The sequence below is a fragment of the Peromyscus eremicus genome, chromosome 1 (genome assembly GCF_949786415.1).
Source record: "Peromyscus eremicus chromosome 1, PerEre_H2_v1, whole genome shotgun sequence".
Lineage (NCBI taxonomy): Eukaryota > Metazoa > Chordata > Mammalia > Rodentia > Cricetidae > Peromyscus > Peromyscus eremicus.
The window spans coordinates 22,736,964-22,763,981 of NC_081416.1; the positions used below are offsets into that span (position 1 = coordinate 22,736,964).

Sequence of the window (27,018 nt, forward strand, 5' to 3'; positions counted from 1 at the left end):
TTAAACAGGAATGAAGCAGAGCTGGTAAGGGGGTGGCAGAGAAGCAAATCCGTTGGCCACTGGGGTTGTATCAATGTCTTTAGGGTGAACCAGTGATTTCAGCTTAAAGTTCTGTAAAATGGTGGTCAGGAATAGAAACAGCTCCATGCGTGCCAGGCCCTCTCCTGCACAAATCCGTTTTCCTAGGGGGAAGAAAGTCAAAGAAGGTTACTATTCTCATTTGTAAATGTGAGCATCACTGTACTTGTAACTGACACAGGAGACGATGAATGAAGGGTAGGTTATTTATTGTAGCCCATGGGACCAGCTCCCGGGACAGCTCCAGGGTTGCAAAGAGAATGCCTCAGAGTAGCAGGACTTAAATATAATTCTTATCTATCTGAGGAAATAAGACTCATACAGGTACTGTTGGTTATTCTCCTTATTTCTCTCAAGTTCTCTTCTTCCTCTCTTTTTTCTGCATCCCTTATATACATCACAGGCATAGGAATAAAATCTGACAATATTTTATTCTCAGGGAATATTACATCTGAGGGTCATATTGCATTGCTCAGGTAAACAATAGGAGCAGAGCCATTCTGATAACACACATGAAATAAACTTGTCAGCTTTCTCATTAGTGGAGCAGCTGTAGGCATGAAGGAGTGTACAGATGCTTCAGTATCTGTTAAGGGGATAGCCTACAAAGGGCATTATAAAATTAAACTATTTGGAAGCCTAGAAAATGGAGAAATTTTGCATTGTATTATGTATTTCTGAGTGATTAACATTCTAAACTAACATTTAAAAGTGTCAGTTTTTCTCAGACTTGGAGGCACCTCTGACATGAAGCAACCAGTGCAGCTAAAAGTGGGTAACTTTGGCAACACGTGGCTGTGAAGGCTATAAAGTGGAGGCTGAGGGCACAGCGCCTATGAGATAAGCTGCTAGGAATCTGTGTAGGGAGATATGTCTTAAATTGTCAGCCAGACTTTAGCAAAACTATCACCAATGTTGCTTAATGCCTGTGACCTTGGTTCAGCAATCAGACACTTGGGAATTTGTCCTTGTGTGATTCATTTGCAGGGGCAACTAGTCAACTTTGAATTTTTGTGAGGTTTTAAATCAGCTAATTGTACATAGTTGTCTAGAACTGGGGAGACATGGCCATTCTCCTATTTGAGCCTGAGACAATGATATAAAACAGATTTCTAAGTTTCTATAGTCTTCATAGAACAATAGATCTAGTTATGAAGCACATCCTAGTATATTTTCTATTTATTAAAATTGTACAGCTTAAAAGTAATCATCTTTTGACAGTCCACAGACATCAGGGCTCTTAAGATTGAGATGCAATCATGAGATTTCATGTAAACATTACATGAGAATGCACTGTAGTGGGGAGATTCCTCAGCTGATTATGAACATGTGAAATTACAGACAGGAGCAAACAATATCAGAGTCTGTGGCCTCATAAGCTTTGCTTGAAATGACACTCCTCCACCAGGGAATTATTCATCTGGTGGGTTGACACCTGAATTATTAATGACCCTCTGCTGTATTATTCCATGGCCTGTAGCAGTTGTTTGATGGGTTGGTAGATGGATAGCTGCATGAAAGGACATCTAATTGGGCAAATAGAAAAAGTGGAATGATTTTTTTCTCAATTACCTACACTATTAAGAAATACATTGTTCAAGAATACTTTTTAGCTAAGTGGGTTGTTCACATTTGTAATCAGACTGCCTGTGAGACTGAGGAAGAGTCTCTGTGTTCATAATAAAAAATAATAAAACCAAGGACAGAAACTACATATCCAAAGGCAGCATACACATTGCAGGTGTGGACTCAATATTCATTGTTCTCATCCTAAATGAGAAGGAACGGGGTTGCCAATCATCTTGGCAGAGTGTCCTGCCACATATACAATGTCTCCATCATCTCATGTTGATCTTGAAGTTCCTGGCACTCTGAACAGAGTAAAAGTGCTCTGACCTAATGGTTCCAAATATTCTTTTTATTAATATGGGATTTCTTCTTATAATACTCCATTACCTATGCTTTTTGAGGCAGCTAGGGAGTCAGTCATTTATTAGAAAGATGTTCCATGTTAGGCATTAATTAATAGGGTTTGAGATGTAAATGTGCTGATTTATCCCCAATAACCCAGAGATCTGGGAGTCTTTCTCATTGCCCTTGTCCAACTGAAATTTATCTAGTGTTGTTCATTCATGTGTTTACCAAGGGCACTTTAGGCTCTTTGGTAATTTTCTGTATTTCTGAAGAATTGTAAGTGCATAGTTGAGCATGGGGGTGAGTGACACAGCAAAAAAGACATGAATATAAATTATGGTGTCTCCATTTTCTTTTCTTTTTCTTTTTTTTTTTTTTTTTTGGTTTTTCAAGACAGGGTTTCTCTGTGTAGCTTTGCGCCTTTCCTGGAGCTCACTTGGTAGCCCAGGCTGGCCTCGAACTCACAGAGATCCACTTGGCACAGCCTCCTGAGTGCTGGGATTAAAGGAGTGTGCCACCACCCCCGGCTGGTGTCTCCATTTTCATAGTGAGTGAATAAAGTGTAAACAAAGTTTGCTTTCTTTGATATTTCTCTGATGTAGCTAAAGGAAGATTAAACAGATTCTTTTCTTCAGCTTTCTCAACTTTGAGCAATGGATGAACAATCAAAGCCTCACTTTTGTAAACTGAAAGGAAAGAAATCTCTTTAACATGACAGTGCATGGACACTGGATAGTCATATTCCTGATCATTGCAAGTCTATTGGCCATTAGGGAGCCACTGCGTAAATCTTTAGAGCCTCTCATGTCACTAGAGCCATGGAAATGAGTTTCTATTACCTGCTGAGAAAGGCATGAAGTAGTCACTTTTCTTAAAGTTTCCATTCTTATCTAGAAAGTGTCCAGGGTCAAATACCTCTGGGTTGGGGAATTCCTTGCTGTCATGCAGGACTGATGACAGTGATGTTATTACTGTTGTTCCCTATAACAACACACGGAGAGAAATCAAGTTACAAAGAAAGCAGAGAGCTCAAACACTTTAGGAAAGTAACCTAGTTCACCTTCTGCTCAATAGTGGGAGTGAAGTAAAAAGAACAGCAGGGACATTTCAACACAGAGAGCAGGTAAGGAGCAGGGAGAAGGTTTAGGCCAGGCACAGATGTGGCTAAAATGCCATCTAGTGACATTTCACATGAGTACTTGGACTAAAACTTCTCAATCTCTCCTTTCTTTCCTTCAGATTATACTCGTGCTTCTCTGATCTGGTTTCTCAGGCTCATCACTTCTGTATACTCCTCATGTGAATCAGTTTCCAAGTAGCATTATTCATTGAGTATTTTGAACAGAATAGGAGACCATTCAATAAGTAAAATATGGAAGATTTGGAAAGACAAATACCACTCCTTTTTTTCTCATTTACAGAATCTGTCTATCTATATCTGTATTTATATGATAGGAAAGTAAATGCAGGGCTATTTGCCAGATTAGAGGTGTGCAGTCTTGTATGTAATCTATCTATATGAAAGCACAGGCACAAACACAGAAATACATATATGTACATGTGTCAGAAAAGCAGGATGAGGACTCTTTGGGAGAAGAAAAGGAAGAGTTGGAATGAGGAGGAGAGGGAAAAAATAAAATTAAACAAAATAAGATTAAAGTAAGATGATCTGGTGACAGCTAAATCAATAAAACTTCCAGGGATATACAGAAATTGCTGGGAACTGGTGCTGGCAAGTTTTCTTTAAATAGTACACAAACTAATCTCGCATCATTTCAAAGTTTCTAGCAATGTGATCTATAAAGCTTTTACAAGGCTGACACACATATTAATATGCAGCTTAACTAAGTATGTTTAAATTTATGAAGCTAAAAAACCGTTATTGACATACATAAATTGTGTGAAAATTAAGTTCTAGTGTCAATAGACATTGAATGTATATTCATAACCACTTGTTTACATATTGCCCATTAATGCTTCTCTGCTGCAATGACAGAGTTTCTGAAGAGGCAGCACAATCCCCTTGGCCTAGAAAGTCTGAAATCTACCAGAACAATTACGGCAAATGTCATTGGTTCCTTCCTTTCCTATTACTTCTGCTGAGATCAGTGGCTCCAGTCTGATCAAAGAAATCACTTATCCTACTTGTCAGAAGGGAAAATCAGCTGTGAAATCATGCTTATTTCCAGACAAGGTTGTTCCACAAAGGGAAATAAATGGAATAATCTCCTTAAGTGGACCCAAAGAGAACTGTCATATCATGATCCAGCAGCAGAAGGATGAAGGGATATAAGTTTAGCTGATGCAACACTTGACTCAAACTGGGGTCTAAACCCAAGGAAGCCATGAGAAGATATGTCACTCCTATCTTGTCCTTTGTTCTATTTACTATTTAGTTGGGTCTAAGGACATAAACATAAAAATGTTATGTATATTAGAATAGACCTCAACAGTCTTGCCTCAGGAGTGTCCTTTAGCCAAAGCAAACTGGCAACTTCACCCATATCCTAAATCTGTTATCACACAACAAAGCCCAATGCCACTGGCAAAACTGGTCCCATCATCTCCACATAATATTAGTTATTGGAAACTTACCAATCTCTTTTTGCTCCCTACCCTGAAAAAATACAGAACTACCCTGTAGAGAGCAACTTCATCCTTTTTGGATGAAGGTATCACTATAAAAATTCTGCATTTTTCATCTATACTATCTGGAACTCAATCAGAAGTTTTTGGGGTCTTCGAAGTAAAACTAAGTGGCCACAGAATGAATTAAATACAAACAGAACCACATCAGGCAACATTCTTAACTTATTTTTAAGCCAACAGCTTAGTTTTAATATAGGAATTCTAAGAAGTTTGCAGGAGAAAAATTATGGACAAAAATTTCTTTACATGGAAATCATAAGCAATGTGTAGTGAGAAAATCCAACATACATACATGTTGATAACATATATAGTGCTGTGGGATGTCTTTTTACATGTTGATAATGTGTGTTGCTTTTATTGCTTAATAAAGAAACTATGGCAAGAAAGCTTACAGAAGAAGGCAGAGTCAGGGGATATGTGATCCAGCCACCCAAGAAGGAAGATGTGAAAGTACTGGTAAGCCAAGAAGCCACATATCAGGACATAGATTAATAGGAATGGGTTGAATTAAGTTCAAAGAGCTAGCTAATATAAGCTGTAGCCATATGCCATACAGTTTGTAAATAATATAACCCTCTGAGTAATTATTTTTATAAGCAATTATGGGACCACAGGTAGGAGAGATTCATCTGGACCACTGGGCAAGGCAGGACTGGAGAAAATTCCATCTACATATACAGTCAGTGATCAAAGGGTAAACAATACACAGAACCATAAAATGGAGGCAGAGAACAATTTTGAAAATACTGTACAGATTTTTGTGAATAAAATTCATCTAAAAAATCTGTGTTCCTGGGTTATGCTCATACATAATTGGCTCTACAATAAAGTGTCTCTTATACCCTTAAATAAATCAGACTAAAAATTATCATCTGATCTACACAAATATCAATGTATTCCTAAAACATCAAACTTGATGCAGTAATATTAAAGTTACAATACTTCATCCTAATCAGAAATGAGACAAGTGATGGCCACTGCAACTAGGTCTGTTCATCACCATGCTGCAATTAGCCAAACTGAAGAGAAACTAAGAACAATGGAATATGAAAAGCACATAGCAAAGTATTAGCCCATGTAACAACTCCAAATTCCATATACATTTATAGATACCTGTTAGAAATAGTAAAATTCACATGTTTAGATAAAAATAAGACCAACAAAAGGATTGTTTTCATTTCAATTGTTTCAATTGTTTCCATTATGCAGATGGAATGAATAGCAGAGTCACTAGAGAAATAATAACAGATATTCACCACTCAGAAAACCTATAAAAAAGATATTTACAAACTTCATTATTGAAAAGAAACATGGCAGAGAAATAAACATAACAAATAAATGATTGAATGACATAACCTTACTGATGATTTGAAAGAATTCAGGATATCAGTTCTTTCCAATTTGAAGATTTTTTTTCTCATAATGATAAAAATCCAGAAAAGACTTTTGGAAATTTGAAAAAGTGTTTGAACATTCCAACAGAAATACCTAAGCTTTGCCAAATAGTATATGAAAGAGAGAGAAAATGTGGAAGTATCATTACCAGATGTATCTGTACCTGCAGAAGAGCTGTCTTCCTGATTGGGAAGCAGTATAAGCCACCAGCAGCACCAGGTAACACAGAGGACTGGAACTGCACTGTGATCTGGGAACATCAGGAGCACAGAGGTGCAGCAGAGAAGAGACAAGCTTACCTTGGGGATAAGGTAGTTCCTGAACTTAGTGTCACAGGTCACCGCATGGGGCAGGTTGGTGGGGATGAGGTCAATGAATCTTTGGACCTCATGAATCATGGCGTCTGTGTAGGGCATGTGGCTCCTGTCCTGCATGCAGGGGCTGCGGTGCCTGCCAACCACACGTTCAATCTCTTCCTGGACTTTAGCTGGTTGGTCACAGTGAGAAATGGGGGAATAGGAGAAAAGTGAAATGTTTGGCACAATGTCAGGCCATACACAGCATATTGTAGGTTTTGTAAAACAATTGAAAATGTGCATTTTTCATTCAGAGGTAAACATACATATACATATATTTATGCAAAATGCTGTGTTGTGGATTTATTCCACTATTCTCTAAAGATATCATGATATATCAGCATACACTTATTATTATATAGAATATAATATAATGTAATATAGTAAGCCATAATTGGAAATAACTTATGAGTAATTAAAAGTATCAAACAGTATAAAAAGTATCAAAAGTATAAAACAGAGTATAATTAGTCAACATGCTGTAGTCTATGGTAAAGAAGATTAGAACTCAGATACTAAATCTGTATCCAAATACAATATTCTTTTACAGTCACATTCTAAGATATGTGTATTTATGAATATGTGTGTGCTGCATGTGTACAATGTGAAACACTCTTCTCTTTTGTTCCCACACTTAATGAACAAGTTCAACCTCTTCAGCTACTTCTGAAATATATCCATAATTGTAAAATGACTGTTTCTTATATGCCCAAATATGCGCAACATTTATGACTTTCAGATATGGGAAATGAAATTTCAGTTACATATACATCATCTACATAAACAAATACATGCTAAATATACACACACATGCACACTTCCTCTTTCCCCTCACTTCATGAGCAATATCATATTGGAACCTCATGAGACTAACAAGCTTCTGTATGGAAAAAGACATCATCATTAGGACGAAATGGCATACTACACAATGAGAAAAGATTTTATCCAACACATCCAATAGAGGGCTAAGATCCAAAATATATAAAGAATTGAAAGAATGAGATATCAAGAAAACAAATAACCCAACTAATAAATGGGGTACACATCAAGGCAGAAAAGCAAATGGATGAGAAAAACGTTAAGAAACATAGAAAAATGTTCAAAAATCTTAGTCATCAGGGAACTGCAAATCAAAACTACTGTGAAATTTCATTTTACACCCATCAGAGTGGTGAAGATCAATTAAAAAAAAGTGACAGATCATGCTGGTAATGATGTGGCACAAGGGGAACACTGGTGCACTGTTGATGGGAGTGCAAACCTGTACAGCCACTATGGCTATCAGTGTGACAACACTTCAGGAAGATGGGAATCAATCTACCTCAAGATACAGCTATACTACTCTTGGGCACACCTAACAATTGTTTCATCCTATTATGAAAACACTTGCTCAAGCATGTTCTGTTGTTGTTTGTTTTTGCTCTTTTTGAGGGGGCCTGTAATCCAGCTACCAAAAAATTCACACACCAAGGCTTATTATTACTTATGAATGCCCAGCCTTAGTTTCGCACCAGCTTTTCTTAACTTTAAATTATCCCATCTATCTTTGCCTACAGGATTTTTCTTTTTCTATTCTTGTATACCTTTCTTTGTTTCTTACTCCATGGCTTGCTGTGTAGCTGGGCAGTTGGCCCCTGGAGTCCTCCTCCTTCTCTGGCTCCTTGATTTCTCACTCTTCCATCTCTTTTCTCACTCCTTAGTATTTATCATCTCTGACTGCCAGCATCCCCTACTTTTCTCTCCTGCCTCCCTGTTGGCCATTCATCTCTTTATTAGACCATCAAGCGTTTCAGACAGGCACAGTAACAAAGCTTCACAGAGTTAAACAAATGCAAAATAAACATAAGTAACACACCTTAAAATAATATTCTACTACAATGTTCATTGCTCCTTTATTCATAATAGCCGGAAATTGAAACGAACTGTATTTTCCAACTGAGGAATAGATTGTTTTTAAATGTGGTACATTTATTCAATGGAATTTCACTCAGCCATTAAAAAAAGAATAAAGTTATGAAATTCTCGGGTAAATGGATGGAACCAAAAAAAAAAAAACCCAAAAACCTCACCCTGAGTGATGTAATCCAGACCCAGCAAGAGAAATTTGGTATGGATTCACTTAAATGTGGATATTAGCTGTTAAATCAATGATAACCAAGCTACAATCTGTAAAACCACTGAGGTTAGATTTAATGTAAGGGACACTGGTGGACAGATAGATTTTGTTAGGAAGGAGAGATAGAATAGATAGTTATGGATATATTGGGGGGAGTCTTGAGTGGGGAGGGGAGAAAAGACAAGGGAGGGAATATAGGGAGAAACACCTAAAATTCAGAGCCATTTGATGGATAGTTTATATATATATATGTATATATATATATGTATATATATAAATATATATGAAGGTGATCTAAATGAAATATCCAAGAGCCCCAACTGAACATCCCTTGTCACCAAATGAAACTTCCAAGACCAGCGTTAGTTTGCATCTAATTGAGTTGATGTTCAAATGAGTTTGATGGACATTTCCAAACAACCCAGGCTATAGCCAAGACAATAGATTGCTTTCTACAAACTGACAGCAAGGCCTCGTTGCTGAAGCAACACCTATACAGCTCTGCGAACATGGAGAAGTCAAGCTGATGCCTACATAGAACCTTCATCCCTAAGTTCCAGCATCTTTGGTACTGGAATGTACTCTATGTACTATCAAATGAGACATATAAACACCAAGCTAGCCACAAACGCTTTCATTAATAATGGTGTCTTGCCTGCAAGATATGCTAGGGCAATAGTGTTACAATACTTGTGGGTGTAACCAACCAAAAACTGATTTTACTTAAGGTTCACTCCATGAAATGAAACCTAGTCCTGAAACTTGTTTGGTGGCCAATAATGGGAGTCTAAATAATCCAGAGACCTATGGTAAAAACAAATATTTCTGTTCTAAAATAAGAAAACATTATCAACGAAACACAAAACAAAAATTTAGCAATAAAATGAATCTTAATGACATTCTGCTATACTCATCCTTCAGTGCCTTGCTCAGCCATCTTCATCTTTATCTTGCAACAGATGGCAACAAATACAGAAACCCTCAAATAGACAATATGCAGACAGTGAGAGACCTTGGAGCACTTAGCACTAAATGGAATATCCTCATCAAATCATTCCCATCAGGGATCAGGAACCTCTGTGGATTAGGAGGCAGAAAGAGTGTGAGAACAAGACAGGATGGAGGATATTAAGGGAAAAAGGCCATATAAAATCAAAATAAAGGACATATGAACTCACAGAGGCTGAGGCAGCATGGACAGGGCCTGCACAGGTCTACACTAGGTCTTTGCATATATATTATGGCTTCCAGTTTAGTGTTTTTATGAGATTCTTTGATGTGAAAATGAATGCTCTTTGTTTCCTGTGCCTTCTCTTGTGTTCTTTTCCTTTTTTTTTTGTTTTGTCCAGTTCTGATGTGTTATTTTTGTTGTGTCATGTTATATTTAGTAGATTGTATTATTCTATGTATCATTTTTAGAGGCCTGCTTGTTTTCTAATGAGAGGCAGAAAAGAAGGATATCTGAATGTGAGATAAGGTGGGGAGGAACAGCAAGGAATAGAGGGGGATCCATAATCATGATACATAATGTGAGAAAAAAATCAATTTTTAATAAAAGGGAAAAACTGTAGATTGGACTATAACATTGTGCTAAACCAATATTCACTGATAGTTAATTATAAATACCTAAGTATTATCCATTATCATGAAAATTATGATTATTTTCCATTATTAGCAGTCTTTTTGATAAATGAATATATTTTTAGTCTGTAATTTTGCATTTCTGGAGTTAGAATGATACTGGAAATTTAAGTAAATACTTTAAAGTGCTGGGAATATATACTCAATTAAAAGGAGTATTAGACTCAAAATTGTTTCTCTTTCATCCCTCATTTTCTGTCAAAAATCTACAGGAACCATATAGTAAATATGGAATTGGGAGCTTCCCAGACCTGGTACACAGCAAAATCTCTGATACACTCATCCTCCCATAAGAGGTATTCAGGCCCCCGAAGCCCATGGCTTCCTGTGACTTTACTTCACATAATTGATGAAAAACATTCTCACAAATTTCATGAAGAAATGGAAAATTGGACAGAAATTATGGCAAACCTAGAGGTCTCATCTGCCTCTTACTTTAGAAACTCATCAGAAGCCAGCTGATCATGAGAATCCCGGTGTAGTTTTGATTAGAATAGTTAACATATGACCCAGGGATCTCCCTGAAGGGTTCCATGCTTCTATTCGGTTCAGAAACTCCATGAATCTGTGTCTTGGATGGATGTTTAGAATCTATTCTGATTAATGTATGGAAAGTATTTTCTGTTAATGTTGTAAAATATGGAATGCTGATTTATTTCCTTTGTCTGGAGGATAGACTCTGCTGCTCACATTGATGGAACAAGGCACTGAAAAATTTCTGAGCCAGAATTCTGGGACTAAAATGTTGGCAGCCTCTCCTTTCATCCCTATGCACTGCTCCTTCCCTGTCAATCATCAATGTCTAGAGAAAAGGGCTTCTTAGACTCAGTTTCCTTTAAGAATTCTATTTTCCTGGAAGGGGGTCACCTGCTGAATGTGAATAGGAAGAGAACCTCAGCAAGGCCAGCATCCGGTACACAACATTATTCTCTACTTAAACTTCTATTGCTTTGGAGCAGGAGTCTTCACTGGTCTGTAGATATAGATCCACAGCTTGTTTGTCTTACTACATGCATGTTCATCTATCATTTATGATTCAACATCATCTTTCCTGATCTACATTTTTCTCATTCCTCATATTACTGGTTCTGTAAATTAGTGAAGCCTCCTTGTCTGCTTATTGTTATCTCTTCCTATCCTAAAAATATAAATTTTAATTCACACTTGTGCTTTAATCATGTAATATATGTTGGGCACAGGGGAAAAGTGTGATTTGTACATGCTGAACCACTGGATCTGTTTTAAAGTACAAAGTAAGAGAAAATGCTATTAGTACAGTTAAAAAAATCATTGTTCAACAATTTAAGGAACAGGACTTTTGAAGTGATAAGATTCCTTCATCTATATTTTCTGGAAATACATTAATGGAAAAATGTTTCTAGAGAATCTAAATATTTTGAACACTTCTCAGAATGAACATTATCTCAGCCATACTCAGTATATTCTAGGCTTTTTGCTTATGCTTCCATGAGGTGAGTTTTCTTTTCTCCACCCCAAAGTTAGATTCATCAGAATGAGGAAAGGAAATTGAAAGGTTTTAGCTGATCTAAAGACATGATTTTTGAGATTAAAGGAACATGTATCCACAGGACAATGTATCCTGACCACACCTGTCATAGCTTACCTTCCAGATAACTCACACACTGATCAGAATTTGGTTGCTTTTCCTACAGTCAGAGTCTGTTTCTCTTAGTCATGCTGTTCTTCACAGCCAGTGAGTGACACAGAAGGTGAAGGACTAAGACTTCTCTAAGAATAACACACAGACACTAGGAGAGTCTTTCCAGCATCTTATATAAGAAAGCTGTGCATCACCACCTGAGTCCTCACCTGTGACATGTGGGTGCTTCAGCAGGAGTAGGAGAGCATATCTCAGCGTTGTGCTTGTTGTCTCTGTCCCAGCACCAAACAGATCATTCACTATGGTTGTCAGATGTTCAAGTGTAAATTCTGATTGTTGATTGTTGTTTGCCTAAGAATAATTTGATGTAATAATCTGATCAATTGTTTACCAGCACATCTGATTACAATGGCTCTACAATTTTATTCAAGTTTATATATTTTTTACTGAGAGTACAAAATTTAAAATAAAAATCCATAGCTCCCATTCCTAATGCTTATTCTAAATGTATAGAAGTTTACTGAGTTGTATAGAATTGGGGTCTAGTTAATTTGACATGAACATTTACTTATTTGCAATTTTTTTTTATAGTAAGACTTCTACAGAATATTTGTTTTTATATTGTTGCCAACAAAGATCCTGGAATGTAGAATAGAGGAGAAATTAACATATAATATCAAAGACTATGGCACAGATTTTTATAATTTTTGACATCACCTGATTCCTTACTAGCCTAACTCTTGCAATGATGTGACTATCTGCACATAAATTTGTGCAGTTTTGTATAATTATGCTTTAAAAAACATAAATGAAACATTTTATTCATTATCTATTTTCTTCTTGTTAACAACCGTTGTTAACAAGATTGGCAAATTTTATCCAAAATAACCAAAGAAAAGAAAAAAATCACAGATGAAAAGGGTGAGCATGAGTTAGTGAGGTAAAAGAGTGAATATGAGAATAGATAAGTCACACCAAAGGTCCTTTGTAAAACTTATGGGAAACTACTATTATAGTAGCTTTAAAAATACAAATACATATACATCATATATATGCCCTAGGACCAGTAAAAGATTACATTGGCCAATAGAGTCACATAGATCCTTAAGTATCACAGGTTATTGTCGACATTCCAGGTTACGCTCCTGAACTCTATGAGAAATCACTATTTTGATGACATATTTTGGAGTCACAAAATGTGAAGACATCAAGCTGCTACTCATCTAGAACCTGCATTCCTATTGGCTAGTATTTGTTGTGCTGTGTAGCAAGAATCTAAAAAATGTTCTTATTAATAAAAACAAACCTGAGGCCAGTTACTGGGGTGAACTCTGGAAGAGAGACAGAACAAGCCACAGCTACCTCACCTCGCCATATCCTCAGCTGGTCTTCTTTCCTCAGACTGGAGGCCTCTGAGTCCTCACCCAGAATGCGGCTCAGCTGAATTGCTGCTCAAAAGCCTGAATGCTTAACCAGGCCAAATGCTTCTTGTTCCTGGTCCTCACGCCTTATATATCTTTCTGCCTTCTACCATCACTCCCTGGGATTAAAGGCTCACTTTCTGGGATTAAAGGCGTGAGTCACCATGCTTGGATGTATTCTTGAACACATGGATTTCTGCCTAGCTCTGCCTCCCAAGTGCTGGGATTAAAGGTGTGTGCTACCACTGTCTATCCTCTATGTTTTATATTGTGGCTGTTCTGTCTCTGACACCAGATAAGTTTATTAGTGTGAGCAATATTTCGGGGAACACAATACCACCACAGTGCTGAGATGTGATATTCATGGTACTGGGGGAGAAAAGTTCTTCTCAGTTTCACCCAGCTGTGAACCTGCAAGTTACAACAATGCCTAGCCTGATAAGTCATGCCCAGTAGTGCAATAGTTACACCAATGTCATGAGAGCAAACAACTGCTTTCTGATGGATCTAAGCTAGGATAAGTTGTTACATAGGAACCATATCTACAACTGTTAAAGGGCTAAGACTCTTTTAGTCTAATGGACTAATGGTATAGTGATATAATGATTCCTAATGATTTACTACTATATCCATAGACCGGAACTGTCTTATTTTCATCAGAGAAATTACTCCTTCCAGGGATGGCAATTAATATAGAGACACTCAACTGTTCAATGTACAGAGAATAAAGCATTGTAACATGCTCACCCCTAAATCATAACACACTCCTCCCCAGAGTGTTTAAGTATCTGTAGCTGGAGGGTTTTTCTCTGGGCCCTACCAAGCCCCCACAGTCCCACAGCCCACTTATAAAATAAACACACAGATGCTTATATTATTTAAACTGTTTGGCCTAATGGCTCAGGCTTCTAGCTAGCTGTTCTTATATCTTAAATTAACCCATTTCTATTAATCTGTAAGTTGCCATGTGGCTCTTGGCTTATCAGTATCTTAACATCTTCTCATGGTGATGGCTGGCAGCGTCTCTCTGCCTCAGCCTTCCACTTCCCAGACCTCTCCTCTCTCTTTGTCCCACCTATACTTCCTGCCTGGCTACTGGTCCATTAGCACTTTATTTATTAACCAATCAGAGCAACACATTCACAGCATAGAGAACACCCCACAGCAAGTAACTTTGTGGAAGAGGGGGCAGAAATGTTGTAAGAGCTATCAATGATCAATAAGATAAAGAAAACAGTGTTTTCTGGAGACAAAAAGAGAGATGAACGTAAGAACTCACAGTGACAGTGACAGCCTACACAAAAACTATGTAGGTATTACCAGATTAAAAACCCAGAACGAAGTGAGGAGAGGAAATATGAAGTACCAAGTCTAGCTGATTAGCTCCTGGGAATGGGAGAGTCAATTTTCTTCAATGATGAGACCCTGATGGGTTGATCACATATCAGGCCTAAGGCTAGGTGAGCAACAGAAACTGGACTCAATGGGGAAGAGAGGGAAAAAAGAAATCACAAAGTATGGTAGGAAGAGATGAGAGGATGGAGAGGAGGATAATAAAAGTTGAGGGTCTCAACAATTCTCGCTCATACAATCCCTCCTCTTTCTCGCCGATTGGACTCCCGGAGCTCCACCTGGGACCAAGATTGGAAAAAGCACAGGGACAAATAGCCAAACTAGTGGAAACACATGAACTGTGAACCAATAGCTGAGGAGCCCCCAACTGGATCAGGCCCTCTGGATAAGTGAGACAGCTGATCAGCTTGAACTGTGTGGGAGGCCCCCAGGCAGTGGGACCAGTACCTGTCCTTAGTGCATGGGGCGGCTGTTTGGAACATGGGGCTTATGCAGGGACACTTTTCTCAGCCTGGGAGGAGGGGACTAGACCTGCCTGGACTGAATCTCCCAAGTTGAGCTGAATCCCCAGGGAAGTCCTTGCCCTGGAAGAGATGGAAATGGGGGGAGGTTGGGGGAAGGTTGGGGGAGGGCAGGAGGAGGGAGGACAGGGGAATCCATGGCTGAAATGTAATATTAAATGAAATTAAAAAAAATAAAATAAAATAAAAAATATAAAAGTTGAGGTTTATGTTCAAATTACATCACATGAAATTCTCAAGTGCTTAATAAAATATTGCAAAAATAAAATAAAACAAATGGATCAAATACAAAACAATTATTTTAAAAATCTTATCGCAGAGCTACAGTTGTGAAAGTAGTGAAGTTTTGACACAATCGACATCAAAACCAGTAGAGCTGTGACAGCCGGGAGTTAACCTAAACATCTATGGCCAAGACTTTTACAACTGAGTTCCAAGCCTGCTCCATCCAAAGGAAGAGACTTCCGCAAGTGATGACAGCAAGATAACTACATGAAAAGAAGGATACTGGAAGAGTAAACTAGGGATAAGCCTTGTTCTCTATGGATTTCAGAACAAAGTACCCAAAACCCAGATAAACCAGACATCATCCATGACAAAATGCTAATGCACTCAGGACATAATTAAGAATATGAAAATGACAACCTACTGGATGGAAATATATTTCCATACCATTTATATGGAGATGTTTGTATCAAGATACATACACAATTCCATAAATCCACACAGTAAGGAATCTAATAGGTAAAATATTTGAATAAAAATTCTCTGAAGACACAGAAAGGCAAAATGGCACCTAAAAAGATAGCCATTTCCACTGTTATCAAGAAAATACCCATCAAATCTGCCCTAAGAAACCACTTCACACTAACTGAGTCGATGTTAATAATAAAGTTTCAAAATTATACCTTTTGGCATCTATTTGGAAAATAAGGGATCATATAGACATGAAATAGTGTATTAATGTGAAAGTTTTTTAGCAGCTGCTCAAAAAAGAAAAACAGAAAGAAAAATATTATCATTTGACTCAGAAACCCTAGTCCTGGGGATATAGACAGAGGAAGTAAAAAAAAAAAGCTATGGACAAAGATGTTCACATATGTTCATATGTATAGCTTAGAGGAGCCACAGATAGAAATAACAAAAATATCTATCTATGAGTAATAAGTGCATTGTGCTATTAATGCAAGAAAATGAAATTTGCTGCAAAGAAAGGAAGAAAGACTTAGTCCAAAATTTATGCAAGTGCAAAGCACAAATTGAAAGTCATGTATACTGAGTCATTAAGATGATCCTTCATCATAGGCAAATCTATACATACAAAAATCACATTAACAACTACTATAGATGGTGTGGAGGCAAAAGAGTGATCAGTAGTAGTGCGTGTGGTGTATTTTTTCATAGTAATGGAATACTTTCCAACTAGAAGGAGCTGGTAGTTGCAGTGTTTTGTAACCACATGAAGAACCACCATAATATAAGTGAAACATGGTTACAGCCTAGAGACATCACTTTTCATTCAGTGGACTTTGTGAACTATATCTTACAAAAATACATATTTAAAAGGAACAAACTAGACAAAAATCTGTCAAAAGAAAGCAGCAACATCAGGGGACTCAGATGCCAGGATATTAAGTACTTTTATTCAGTTGCAGTAATGAAGAACTCAGGTTAGTGAAATACTAGCAAAGGACAAACTAAGATCAGTGGACTAGGATCCATGCCCACAACCAAACCCAAACATCTATAGTCAACTGGCTCTTACTGATTCCCTAGGAAATACAGTGGAAAATGTCATTTGAATAAACTACACGATGCCAATGCAGATCATGCTGATAGGATCCCTAGTAGATAACAAGCTTTAACCCCTTTTGGTGAAAATTAGGTTGAACTTACACTCAAAGCCTTACTCTTCTATACACCTACTCTTTCCCACCACAAACACCCCTCAGTAATTCTGAAATTAATTCCTATCTCTATCATTTTAAAAGAAACACTATGGCCAGATCAATTTTAATCCACTAGATACACAGGAAATCTAGCCATACTACATGTACTGATGGTGCCAATTTTCACACTGCCATTATAACTGGTTATTTTCTACCTGATTAGAATTTTTTCCCTTCTTACCTGACCTTTGTATTATTTTTATCCCCAGCTACACTTTTTAAAGAACAGAGGGAATGTACTCCAGTTAACAAATTCCCTTTACTTTAATCAGTATCAATATGGTGCATCCCAACAATTGTTTTTCAAATGCTACTGAATTTAAACCATCTCCAACAAACATTTCAATGTTCGACAAACCACAAAATGCTGAAGCAATAAAATAAATTAATATTAACATTTTACCTGCTTTTGTTTAATCAGATAATAATCAATAAAGTCCCGAGGGTTTTCAACATTCAATGATTCCTGATGTTCTTTTATTTTCTCCACAAGGTATCTTTTGATATAATCAACATTTTTCGTTATCTTGTGATGACTTCCTGGACAATAGTCAATTAGTGAAGGGAAATTATTGCATACCTACAAAATTAAACAAAGAAATTTTTTGTTAAGATGTATTGTTTTGCTTTTAATCATGTATGTGGTGTGTGTATGCATGCATACGTGTGTGTCATCTACGTGTGGGTACCTTGGAGGCCAAAGATATCAGATTCCCTGACGCTAGTGGTTTTGAGCCACCTAACATGGATGCTGAAAATTAGACTCAGGTTCTTTGCAAGATCAATGCACACTCTTAATCACTGATCCATCTCTCTAGGCTTTGCCAAAATAAACTTTTTAAATAGACAGATATGAGGTAATACACATGTCTATAATATATATCAAGACCAATTTGGGTTTATAGATTCAGATATGAATGAAAAATGGTGTCCAGCATAAGGAAAAGGTGTTTTATTTCATACATGTAAAAATTCTCTGTGGTAGTAGAGAGGTTGTGGGGAGAAATTCCTGTTCAAATGATCAAAGATCATAATCAGGTTACCACATTAATGAACCCTTTTTAGTATAGAGCATATTTGTGAAATATGGCTCATGACTTAAGCCATTTATTCTCTAAAAGTCTGAAATATGATATGTTTCATTTATTGTCATTTACAGCTTTTAGATGGTGGCAGAAGTGAAGAGAGTTGGGCATCTTAATTTATATTAAAAGAGTAGCACACGCGTATTTCACTCCTGTAAACCGGCCTATGATATGAAATGAAATTTCAGAAGGGAGTGGGGCTCCAAGAGGCTTTGAAGCAGAGGTATACCACAGCTCTTAGGGCTTTCACTATGATCACAGGCATTCTTTTTTTTTTAACTTGTGTTTTATTTATTCTTTGTGTCCCTACACCATGTATCTTGATTCCATCCACCTTCCAATACCCTTGCATCCACCCTCAGCCCTTACACCATCCCCAACCCAAATAAAATAAAATAAAATTCAAGAGAAAAAAATCTTATTATGGAAGCTGTAGTGTGACACAGTGAGTCAAACAGTACACACCCTTTTATCCATATATCTTTATTTGCAAATGTTCACCTCAAAGAGTCATTGACCTGCCTCAAGGCCTCTAGTTCCTGTTACATTTCAATACTGGACCCTCACTGGGAGTCTTCTTGGCTATCCTGTTGCTGCCCTGTACAGTGAAGACCTCGCAGCTCTGAATCTGCATGTCCAGCCTCTCCAGCATATCACAGCTGGGGTGGATGTTGAGGTGCACCAACTTATAACACTAGATCTAGACCTGGATAGTTGCAGTGTTTGCCAGCCCTCCAGCTGTGTCCAAGTCCTCAGGACCAAGGTGAGTTCTCTGGCATAGCCCTGGCTAGTTCACCCATTGTTATAGCAATGAGCTTCTTTCATTCCCTCAGAGTTGGCTCTCCCATACCCACACCATCAGGGCCAAATCTACTGTGTTAACTAGGCAAAGTGTTGGGGCTACTCTCCCAAGAGCTGAGGCTAATGAATGGCAGGAAAAGCTCGCCCACTCTTATGACCTCAGGGCCAGCCCTCGCACCTGCCACAGGCTGCAAGGAAGGAGAGGGAATCTCTACTCCACCAAATATCACCATAAGACAGATGAGGGGAGGGGCCCAGATCTCCCACACTCAGATTATCTAGCCTGATTTACCTGCAGAACCCCCACTGAATAGGGTCACTAGGATCAGTTCTGCTGTACTGCCCAGGGAAGGTGCAGGGCTCACTTTTTCAGGTGCTCAAGCTGGTAAGGAGGAGGGTCAGCTCCTTCACCAACCACAGGTGGGAGGGACAAGGCGGGAGAGCCTCTTTCCTTCTTCCTTACTACCATGTGGCAGAAGACAGGATTTAGCCAGCTATCCCACTCTCATAATCTCAGGGCCAGCCCACCCATGCTTCTGCCAACAAGATCAGCTCTACTATGCTGCCCAGGTTAGGAACAGGACCTGCTTTCTTGAGTGATGCAGCTGGTAAGGGGGAGGGTCATCTGCCTCATTTGCCCTAGGCAGCATGGGCTAAGGGTAACATCTCTTTCCAAACCACAACCATCACATGACAGCCAGGTAGTGGGGCCAGCTCTCCCACACTCACAATGTCAAAACAGACTCATATACACCCCTGCCAACAGCATCAGCCCTACTGTGCTGCACAGGCAAGGTGCAGGGTGTGCTCTCCTGAGTTCTGTAACTGTTGGGGGGATCAAGGGCAGCTCTCCTGCTCCTAAGACCTCGGAGCCAATTCTGCTACCTGCCAAAGGCAGTTGGGGGGGCATCTCTACCCCACCCATGCCACTATATGGCATATGAGGGGTAGGGTCAAATCACCCAAGCTCACATTCTTGGGGGTGGCTCACCAACACCCCTGTCAACAAAATCAGTTTCACTGTGCTGCCCAGAGGAGGTGCAGGGCCCACTCTTCCTAGTGCTGCAGCCAGTGAGAGACATGTCCAACACCACACAAACATTTCCTCTTGGCCTTTGGCGGTATCAGGAGCCATGGACACCACACAGACCATGGCTGAAACATGACCATGAACCCAAACATGTGGCCTGGCAGCAGCCGAGGCCCAAACATCACCTTGGCCCTGATGGCAATCAAGCCACCCACCTCAGTCCCCTACTCACCACTTCACCTCTTCATATATGCCTCTGTCCACAGGATATGAACTACTGTCTCTCTCTTTCTCATACCACACCATACATTTGCTCACCATAGTAGGGCCTGACGGCCTATGCCTTGTTGCACTGGGCAGCTGAGATCACAGACAGCCATTCTTTATGGAAAGTCCAGGAGATGCCAGTTCAGGCTAGGACAACTCTGAGAACATGTGTGTGGGCCACACAGCGTTAACCTACTCACATTCTCATTTCTTGTTGTCATCTTGTCAATTAGGATTCCAGCTGACACATCAAACCACTGAAACTACTCAATGTTTCCTGGTAGATTTCATTGCCATTAAGATTATTTCTTCTTTAAAAGAATATTCTTTCTAAAATAAAATATCCCTGCCTGATAATATGACGATCATGTATTCAATAATTGAAAAGAGGGTAAGAATTATGCATAGAAGAAAGACCTGTGAACAACTGGCCACACTTCTACATGTGAATGCAATAATACTTTATACAGACAGGTCTGTGAACATCAATTAGAAAATCAATAGATAGATAACTAGTAGGTTTGAGCTAATCTGGCATTTGCCTTTCAGTTTTGCTATTTGTATGGCAAAGGACTTAGAACCGCCTTCCAGATATTCTTTCCTTAGTATGTTTTTCAGAACTGTGGTGACTGGTCACCTGACTTCCTGGTCCATATTGAGTTTGACCTATGAGAATAAAAGACTGTAAGTATGTTATCAGAAGGAAAAGATCTTGACATCACCTGCAACCAGGGGGAGCTGAGAATCCTGACGTTCTCATTTACTTTTTCCATGAAGGTAAGAAAATCCTGATCCTTATAATCAAAACGATTCTGGAAAATAATGGAGCAGATGACATTGCATGGAGCACAGCTCAGGATGAAGGTGGGATCACAGGGTGAGCCTGGATAATCAGAAACAATTAGAAAAATACCATTAAAATATACAAAGAAGACATTTTGTTTTTGTTAACAGGTAAAGAGTCTGTAGAAGTTTTAAACCGTATCTCATCTACAATATTCCTAAGAGCTAAGCATTTGTTATATACAGAAGTAACATATCACATTAACCTTAACCATGAGGTGGCCTCAACCTCACTACGTAAATAAGAACTGATCAAATCTGAATACAGCAAGGCAGCTGCACATGTCAATTTAAAACAATTGTGACAACATTCACAAAACCCATGGAGGTTTAAGCCAGAGAGAATCACAGTAAAGAGAGGGGAAATGTGTACAAAGTCCCACCAATAGTCAAGAAGCTACTGGCACTACTTAGCTCTCGAGAGAAGGTGAGTCAGTTTTCTTTAAGAGGGTAGCCCCTAGTAAGTCAAACATAATCCAGAAGAAAGAGACACATACAAGGTTATTTCTCAACCACCATCAAAGAAGCTTCTGTTTACAGTAGCTGATGATGAACACAGGGGCTACAAAGGGCGAAGGTGCAAAGAATAAGAGACTGCAAAGTGTTCATCCCAAAATATAAATTGTGTGCTGTACCCTTTCCTAGAACGACTCACGGATTATTGAAGAAGAGGGGGCAGAAGGAGGGTAAGAGTCAGAGGTGGTGGATGACTACAAGGAAATGATGTCTTCTGGGCACAGCAGGGCAGATGCACATATGAACTCACAGAAAATGTGACAGTATGCACAAGACCTGTGCAAGCCAAAAAACAGAAAATATCCTAGCATGGAGACAGAGGTTGGGCTTGATGTAATACCCCTAATGGAGTTGTTATTGGAAATTACTAGCCTCTGGAAGAAGTAGGGTCAATTTTCTATAAGAGTGTATCCCCTGATAAATCGACTATGATTTATTGGAAGGTCACACAAACAAGAATATTTGATGAGCACAAGTTGGCATTTGGGGAAATATTATAAATATTATAAAAAATGGTTACGAAGAAAAGGTGGATAGATGTGGGATGAATTGGAGGAGGGAGGATGAATAATAAAAAATGAGATAACTTTGTAGGGTTAGTGAGGTGATGGGCCATAGGAAAGAATCTACTACCAAGTTAGCTTGACCAGCATAATTCTTTACTACATACTAAATCATATCCTTATAGATATAGGTAAGTGTAGCTATCACCCCTTACTAAAAAGATCTCTTTTTACAGCAAATGGAGACCATTCCAATAAGCCACTATTGGGTATAATGCAGACACCAACAGATTGTGGGAATCCCAGCCTCAACATACATAAATTCATCACAACTTCTGCATCTATGACTCAGTAATCAGAACAGAAGAGGAAGCAGCAAGATTCTAAGAACCAGAATATCAAGAAGTCACCTATAAAACAGTCTCTCCTAGAAATGAATGCAAAACAAAACTGGAAAAATGACAAAATCAGTATTTGTGCTAATGTGGACAGGGAAAATTTTCACAGAGTCCTACCACTAGACAGGCAACTCCATATAACTAATGACTCCTGGCGTAAGGATAATTATCCTCTCAAAGCTTAAGCTGTATTATTTGCAGTCCAAGTGCAGAGTGGTCAGCACTGAAATTGTATATGTGACACCCAATAGCAAAGAGTACTCAAGAAGTTGTATATGTATGTGTTTATTTACATACATTGTACACAATAATAATTAAAGAAAAAGAGGCTATCAATTTGAGAGTGTGAAGCCTTGAGAAGGAGACAAGGGAGGGCATCTGGGTAGGGATAGAAGGTAAAGGGGGAGGAATCATGCAATGTTATTTCAATTAAAACATATTTTTAAACAAGAAAAAATTCTGAAACCACTAATAAAAATTTTCTTATAAAATCATATATGTCAAGCACAAATCAGATTTGGTGGATAGTAAATAAAGAGACAACACAAAGTATGGTAAATTGTAGAGTAGGGGTATATCTCAGAGGTGTTTGTGAATAATCACAATAAAGACAAATTTTATAAGATTCTGAATGTAGTAAATAATTTTTAAACAAATGGCAATACAATTTTGGTAACATGCTATTGCAGACACAATAATTCATGAATATTCTATTACCCTTGGCTAAGAAATGAAAGCCATAAATCACATCATTGACACCCAGGACTGTAAACATTGACCTATAAGAATCCTGTATTACTCAGTTAATTTGCTTAAATCTCTGTAATCCAAGTCCATAAAAACAAATATCCTGATTGGGTTCTGTCACCATTATCAATAACAATCATTCTGTGTTGGAATGATCCACAAAGAGAAATTACACTAGTGCTAATGGAAATGCATATTCCTACAGCTCAGCAGAAAATTGACATGAAATTCTTTTTTTTCTGATTTAAAACAAAGAAATATTTTAGATAGGATGTGATCAACACGACATACACACATACCTAGACTAATATATAAGTGCATAAACCTACACTTACCGTTGGTTTTCCTCAGTTCCTCCACAAGACACTGTGCTTCCTCTTGAACACGGTCCTCAATGGTCCTTTTACCCATGCCCAAATTCCGCAGAGTCATGAGTGAGAAGCGCCTTATCTCTTTCCATCTGCTTCCATTGCTAAAAATAATGCCTAAAGAAATGGTAAAACATTAGAAGTGGATTCTAGAAACAGATGAGAGATCTGATGGGTGGAAACCACAGAGAGGTTCAAAGTGTAACTAAGGAAGAGGTCCAGCCCCACCTTTCATCTTCACTTCCACTGTAAACACTGTGCAGCACTCACATCAATGTGTACACTTGCTTACCAAGGCCTTTATTAATTTTTTCAGCCATTGGAAAGCTTCCTCTTCCAGCAAACTCCTCCCCATGATCAATCAGAGCTTCCTTCACTGCTTCATATCCATGCAACACCACAGTGGGCTGTCTACCCAAATATAGTGTAAACACAGGGCCGTAGACTTTTGAGAACTGGAAGTAGGAAAGAAAATGTAAATACTAGCAAAAAAGTCACTGTAATCTCCATGGAGTCAACTTCATTCACACTCATATTGTCATTCATTGTATTTTAGTAATTTTATTCAGGCAAAACTGATCTTCAAATGGTTCTGAAGCCTATTTATATCACATTATGGTGATCATCAGTTATTGTTTGCCTACAGTAAACCATGTAATGGCTCAGGGCTTAGGTAGTTGTTACACAAAGATTACAACAAATTTTCACATCAGCACATTCAGCAGAGAACTAGCCACCAGAACTCCATGTAGACTACCCATATGCCTAATGACTGCCACCTCTCTCAGTGCCTGTCTACCCTACACACAATCATCCTTTGCATCCTGCCCATTATGTCCCAGTCCCCAAATTTGGGCAGAAACATCCTGTATGAACAGAGGCCAGTCCTCTCTGACCTACAGAAGTCCAGCCTTCTTGTGTGTAGACCCTCTACTCAAACATAGGGCACTCCAGCAAGAAGCACAGAGAAGAAGCAGAAACCAAGAAACAAAACACCCATACTCCTAAACCCATACTACCATATTTACAGATCTTACGCTATATATCAAACTTCTGATGCCATATTTACTGGTTTAGAAAAACAACAGAGGACTTCATGTGGGATCACAAAGAACTAAGAATAGTCAAGGCACTCCTAAGGAGTAAAAACACTGTTGGTGGTATAACAATACCTGACCTCAAATTATATTACATAGTTATAGTGATATAAATAGTCTGGTACTCACAAGAAATATACAGGTAGACTGGTGGAATAAATGAAATGATGTAGAAATACAGCAGCAAAGCTAGGCCTACTTAGTTTTGACATGTAAATTTGTAAGTCAGAATCAATGATTCTGTTGAGCAGTCCAGATTAGGCAACTGCTGCTACAAACACAGAGAGTTGGCACCACAGAAGCTGCACCATAGGCATGCAATATTTCTTGGAAAAGCAAGTCCTTCTCTGGCAGCATTCCTAGGCCCAGACTTAGGTTTTGCAAAAATTAAAAGTATATATAAATATCACCAGATATGCTGAAAGTTTGGCTTCTTTCATGCATTTCTTGTGTTATTCCATGTCCATTGATATTTATTTAAATGAGGCATCACGTAGTTCTTTAGAGTCCAGCGTCAAATAGATCACCTCAGTAAAAATGTTTGTCTAAAGTTCTACCTGACTTATTGAATAAAATATTACTCATTTTTGACCTTCAACCAAAATTAACAGAAAAGGCTGACCTTTTTTTTAGATAGGTAATATTCACAAATTTTGCAATTTTGTAGGAATTTTTTCTTATTTTATACAATACAATGAAATAAATATCTTTTCACCTGAATTCTTGCTCGTTACTGGATTCCTGACAAGAGACAACTGTAAAAGTCACAAGGTACACAATACTTTGGAAGAGTTTTGACTTTATGATTATTTATATCAATTACTTCCTCTTATATTAGATTTTCATTTAAAGTAGCTTTCAATTTATCTTCTTTATCAAGGTATTGAGGAGCACAAAGAACACTTACATTGGTCAAAGATTGGCTGATATCCTTCACATCTATCTGGAGGAAATTTCCAATAACTGGGAGAGGAGTAGGGCCAGGAGGGAGCTTCCCTCTCACAGAGCTCTGTCTCCAGAGTGAGAGGAGAAGCAGACAGGAGAGACTGAGCACCAAGACAACAAATGGATCCATGGAGACCTTTCTCACTGACACAGCTATTATCAGCCAGCATGGAGCTTTTATAACACTACCCGCTAAATCAACATGTTCCTCTTTGGTATATCATTGACTGATCAATCAGATAACTTTTTTTAATCAGATAACCTTCAATCTCTCTCTCTCTCTTTCTCTCTTTCTCTCTTTCTCTCTCTCTCTCTCTCTCTCTCTCTCTCTCTCTCTCTCTCTCTCTCTTTCTTTCTAGTAGACTTTGTCCTTTTGATAGAGAAAAATAAGATGTCCTTGTTTACAGGACACCCGATTGAATTTCTGGTAACGGAACTGATTGGTGTCCAACTACTGCTAATAAAAACAAACGCATGTATTTATAATGTGCAACTATTCTTTAGAAGTAATAGGTTACTTTTGAGATGCAAGTGTACTCCTCAACCTTTACATGCTCAGGTTAGTGATCAAGTAGGAGTTTATGACTTATGGATAGTTTGCATATTCTATAAAATATATTTATTTTTTGACAAAGTCTTACTATGTAGCTTTGATTGACCTCAAACTGACAATTCTTCTAAATTGACGCAATAGCTAGAAATATATTTGTGTACCACCATGGTCATGCATATTTAAAATATATTAAACATTTGGACATATTTTGCTCAACAATGTAAGCCTTATAGCTCATTATTTCACTCTTTGGCTATTGATAAAACTGAGATAACATAACAAACCTATCAGTCACACATCTTGAATCAGAAAATATATATTAAGGTTTTAGCTAAAGAAAGTTGTTTCTTTTTCAGTGTTATGTAGTTCAACCATGAAAGAACTTTTTTTTTAAATTTTTATTTTGCAATACAATTCAGTTCTACATATCAGCCACAGATTCCCTTGTTCTCCCCCCTCCCGCCCCCTTCACCTTCACAGACCTGGAAAGAATGAAAGAACTTTTTTTAAGGTAATGGGACAGAAGGAATTGTCAGTGTCTAACAGCTCATAGCTGGAAGAATTTAGAAATCAGAGTGATTATCTAATGGGCATACTTACTCCCCTGGCTTTACCATAGATTCTTAAAGAAAAGCATTATATTCTCCATGTCTCACCAGTCCTGATTTAAATAGGATAAGCACAATAGTTTATAGAAACAGTAACAATAATTTTTATGACTTAAACCTCTACAAACAGCACCATCAAGTGGGTACTAAGTAGTCAAATGGTTGAGCCTAAGGGGACATTTCTAATTTAATCCACACTTCTTGCATTTTGCCCCTTTTCCTGAAAAAAAAAACATTCAGTTT

At 38.1% G+C, this 27,018-nt stretch overlaps 1 protein-coding gene across 4 annotated transcripts; it reads right to left on the reverse strand.

Moving 5' to 3' along the window:
• Positions 1-25,744, reverse strand: LOC131907305 (cytochrome P450 2C25-like). 4 transcript variants are annotated; one of them, XM_059258407.1, is made up of 9 exons: positions 25,577-25,744; positions 23,865-24,027; positions 23,540-23,689; positions 20,920-21,080; positions 17,418-17,594; positions 11,980-12,121; positions 6,336-6,523; positions 2,832-2,973; positions 1-182 (listed from the first exon to the last, which is right to left on the reverse strand). In XM_059258407.1, the coding sequence occupies exons 1-9, from the start codon at positions 25,742-25,744 to the stop codon at positions 1-3; spliced, it is 1,473 nt and encodes a 490-aa protein (XP_059114390.1). The 4 variants fall into 4 exon arrangements, with proteins under 4 accessions (XP_059114390.1, XP_059114400.1, XP_059114409.1 ...); XM_059258417.1 differs by having other exon boundaries at positions 20,920-21,049; positions 23,536-23,689; XM_059258426.1 differs by lacking the exon at positions 23,540-23,689.
• Positions 25,745-27,018: the final 1,274 nt, after the last annotated feature.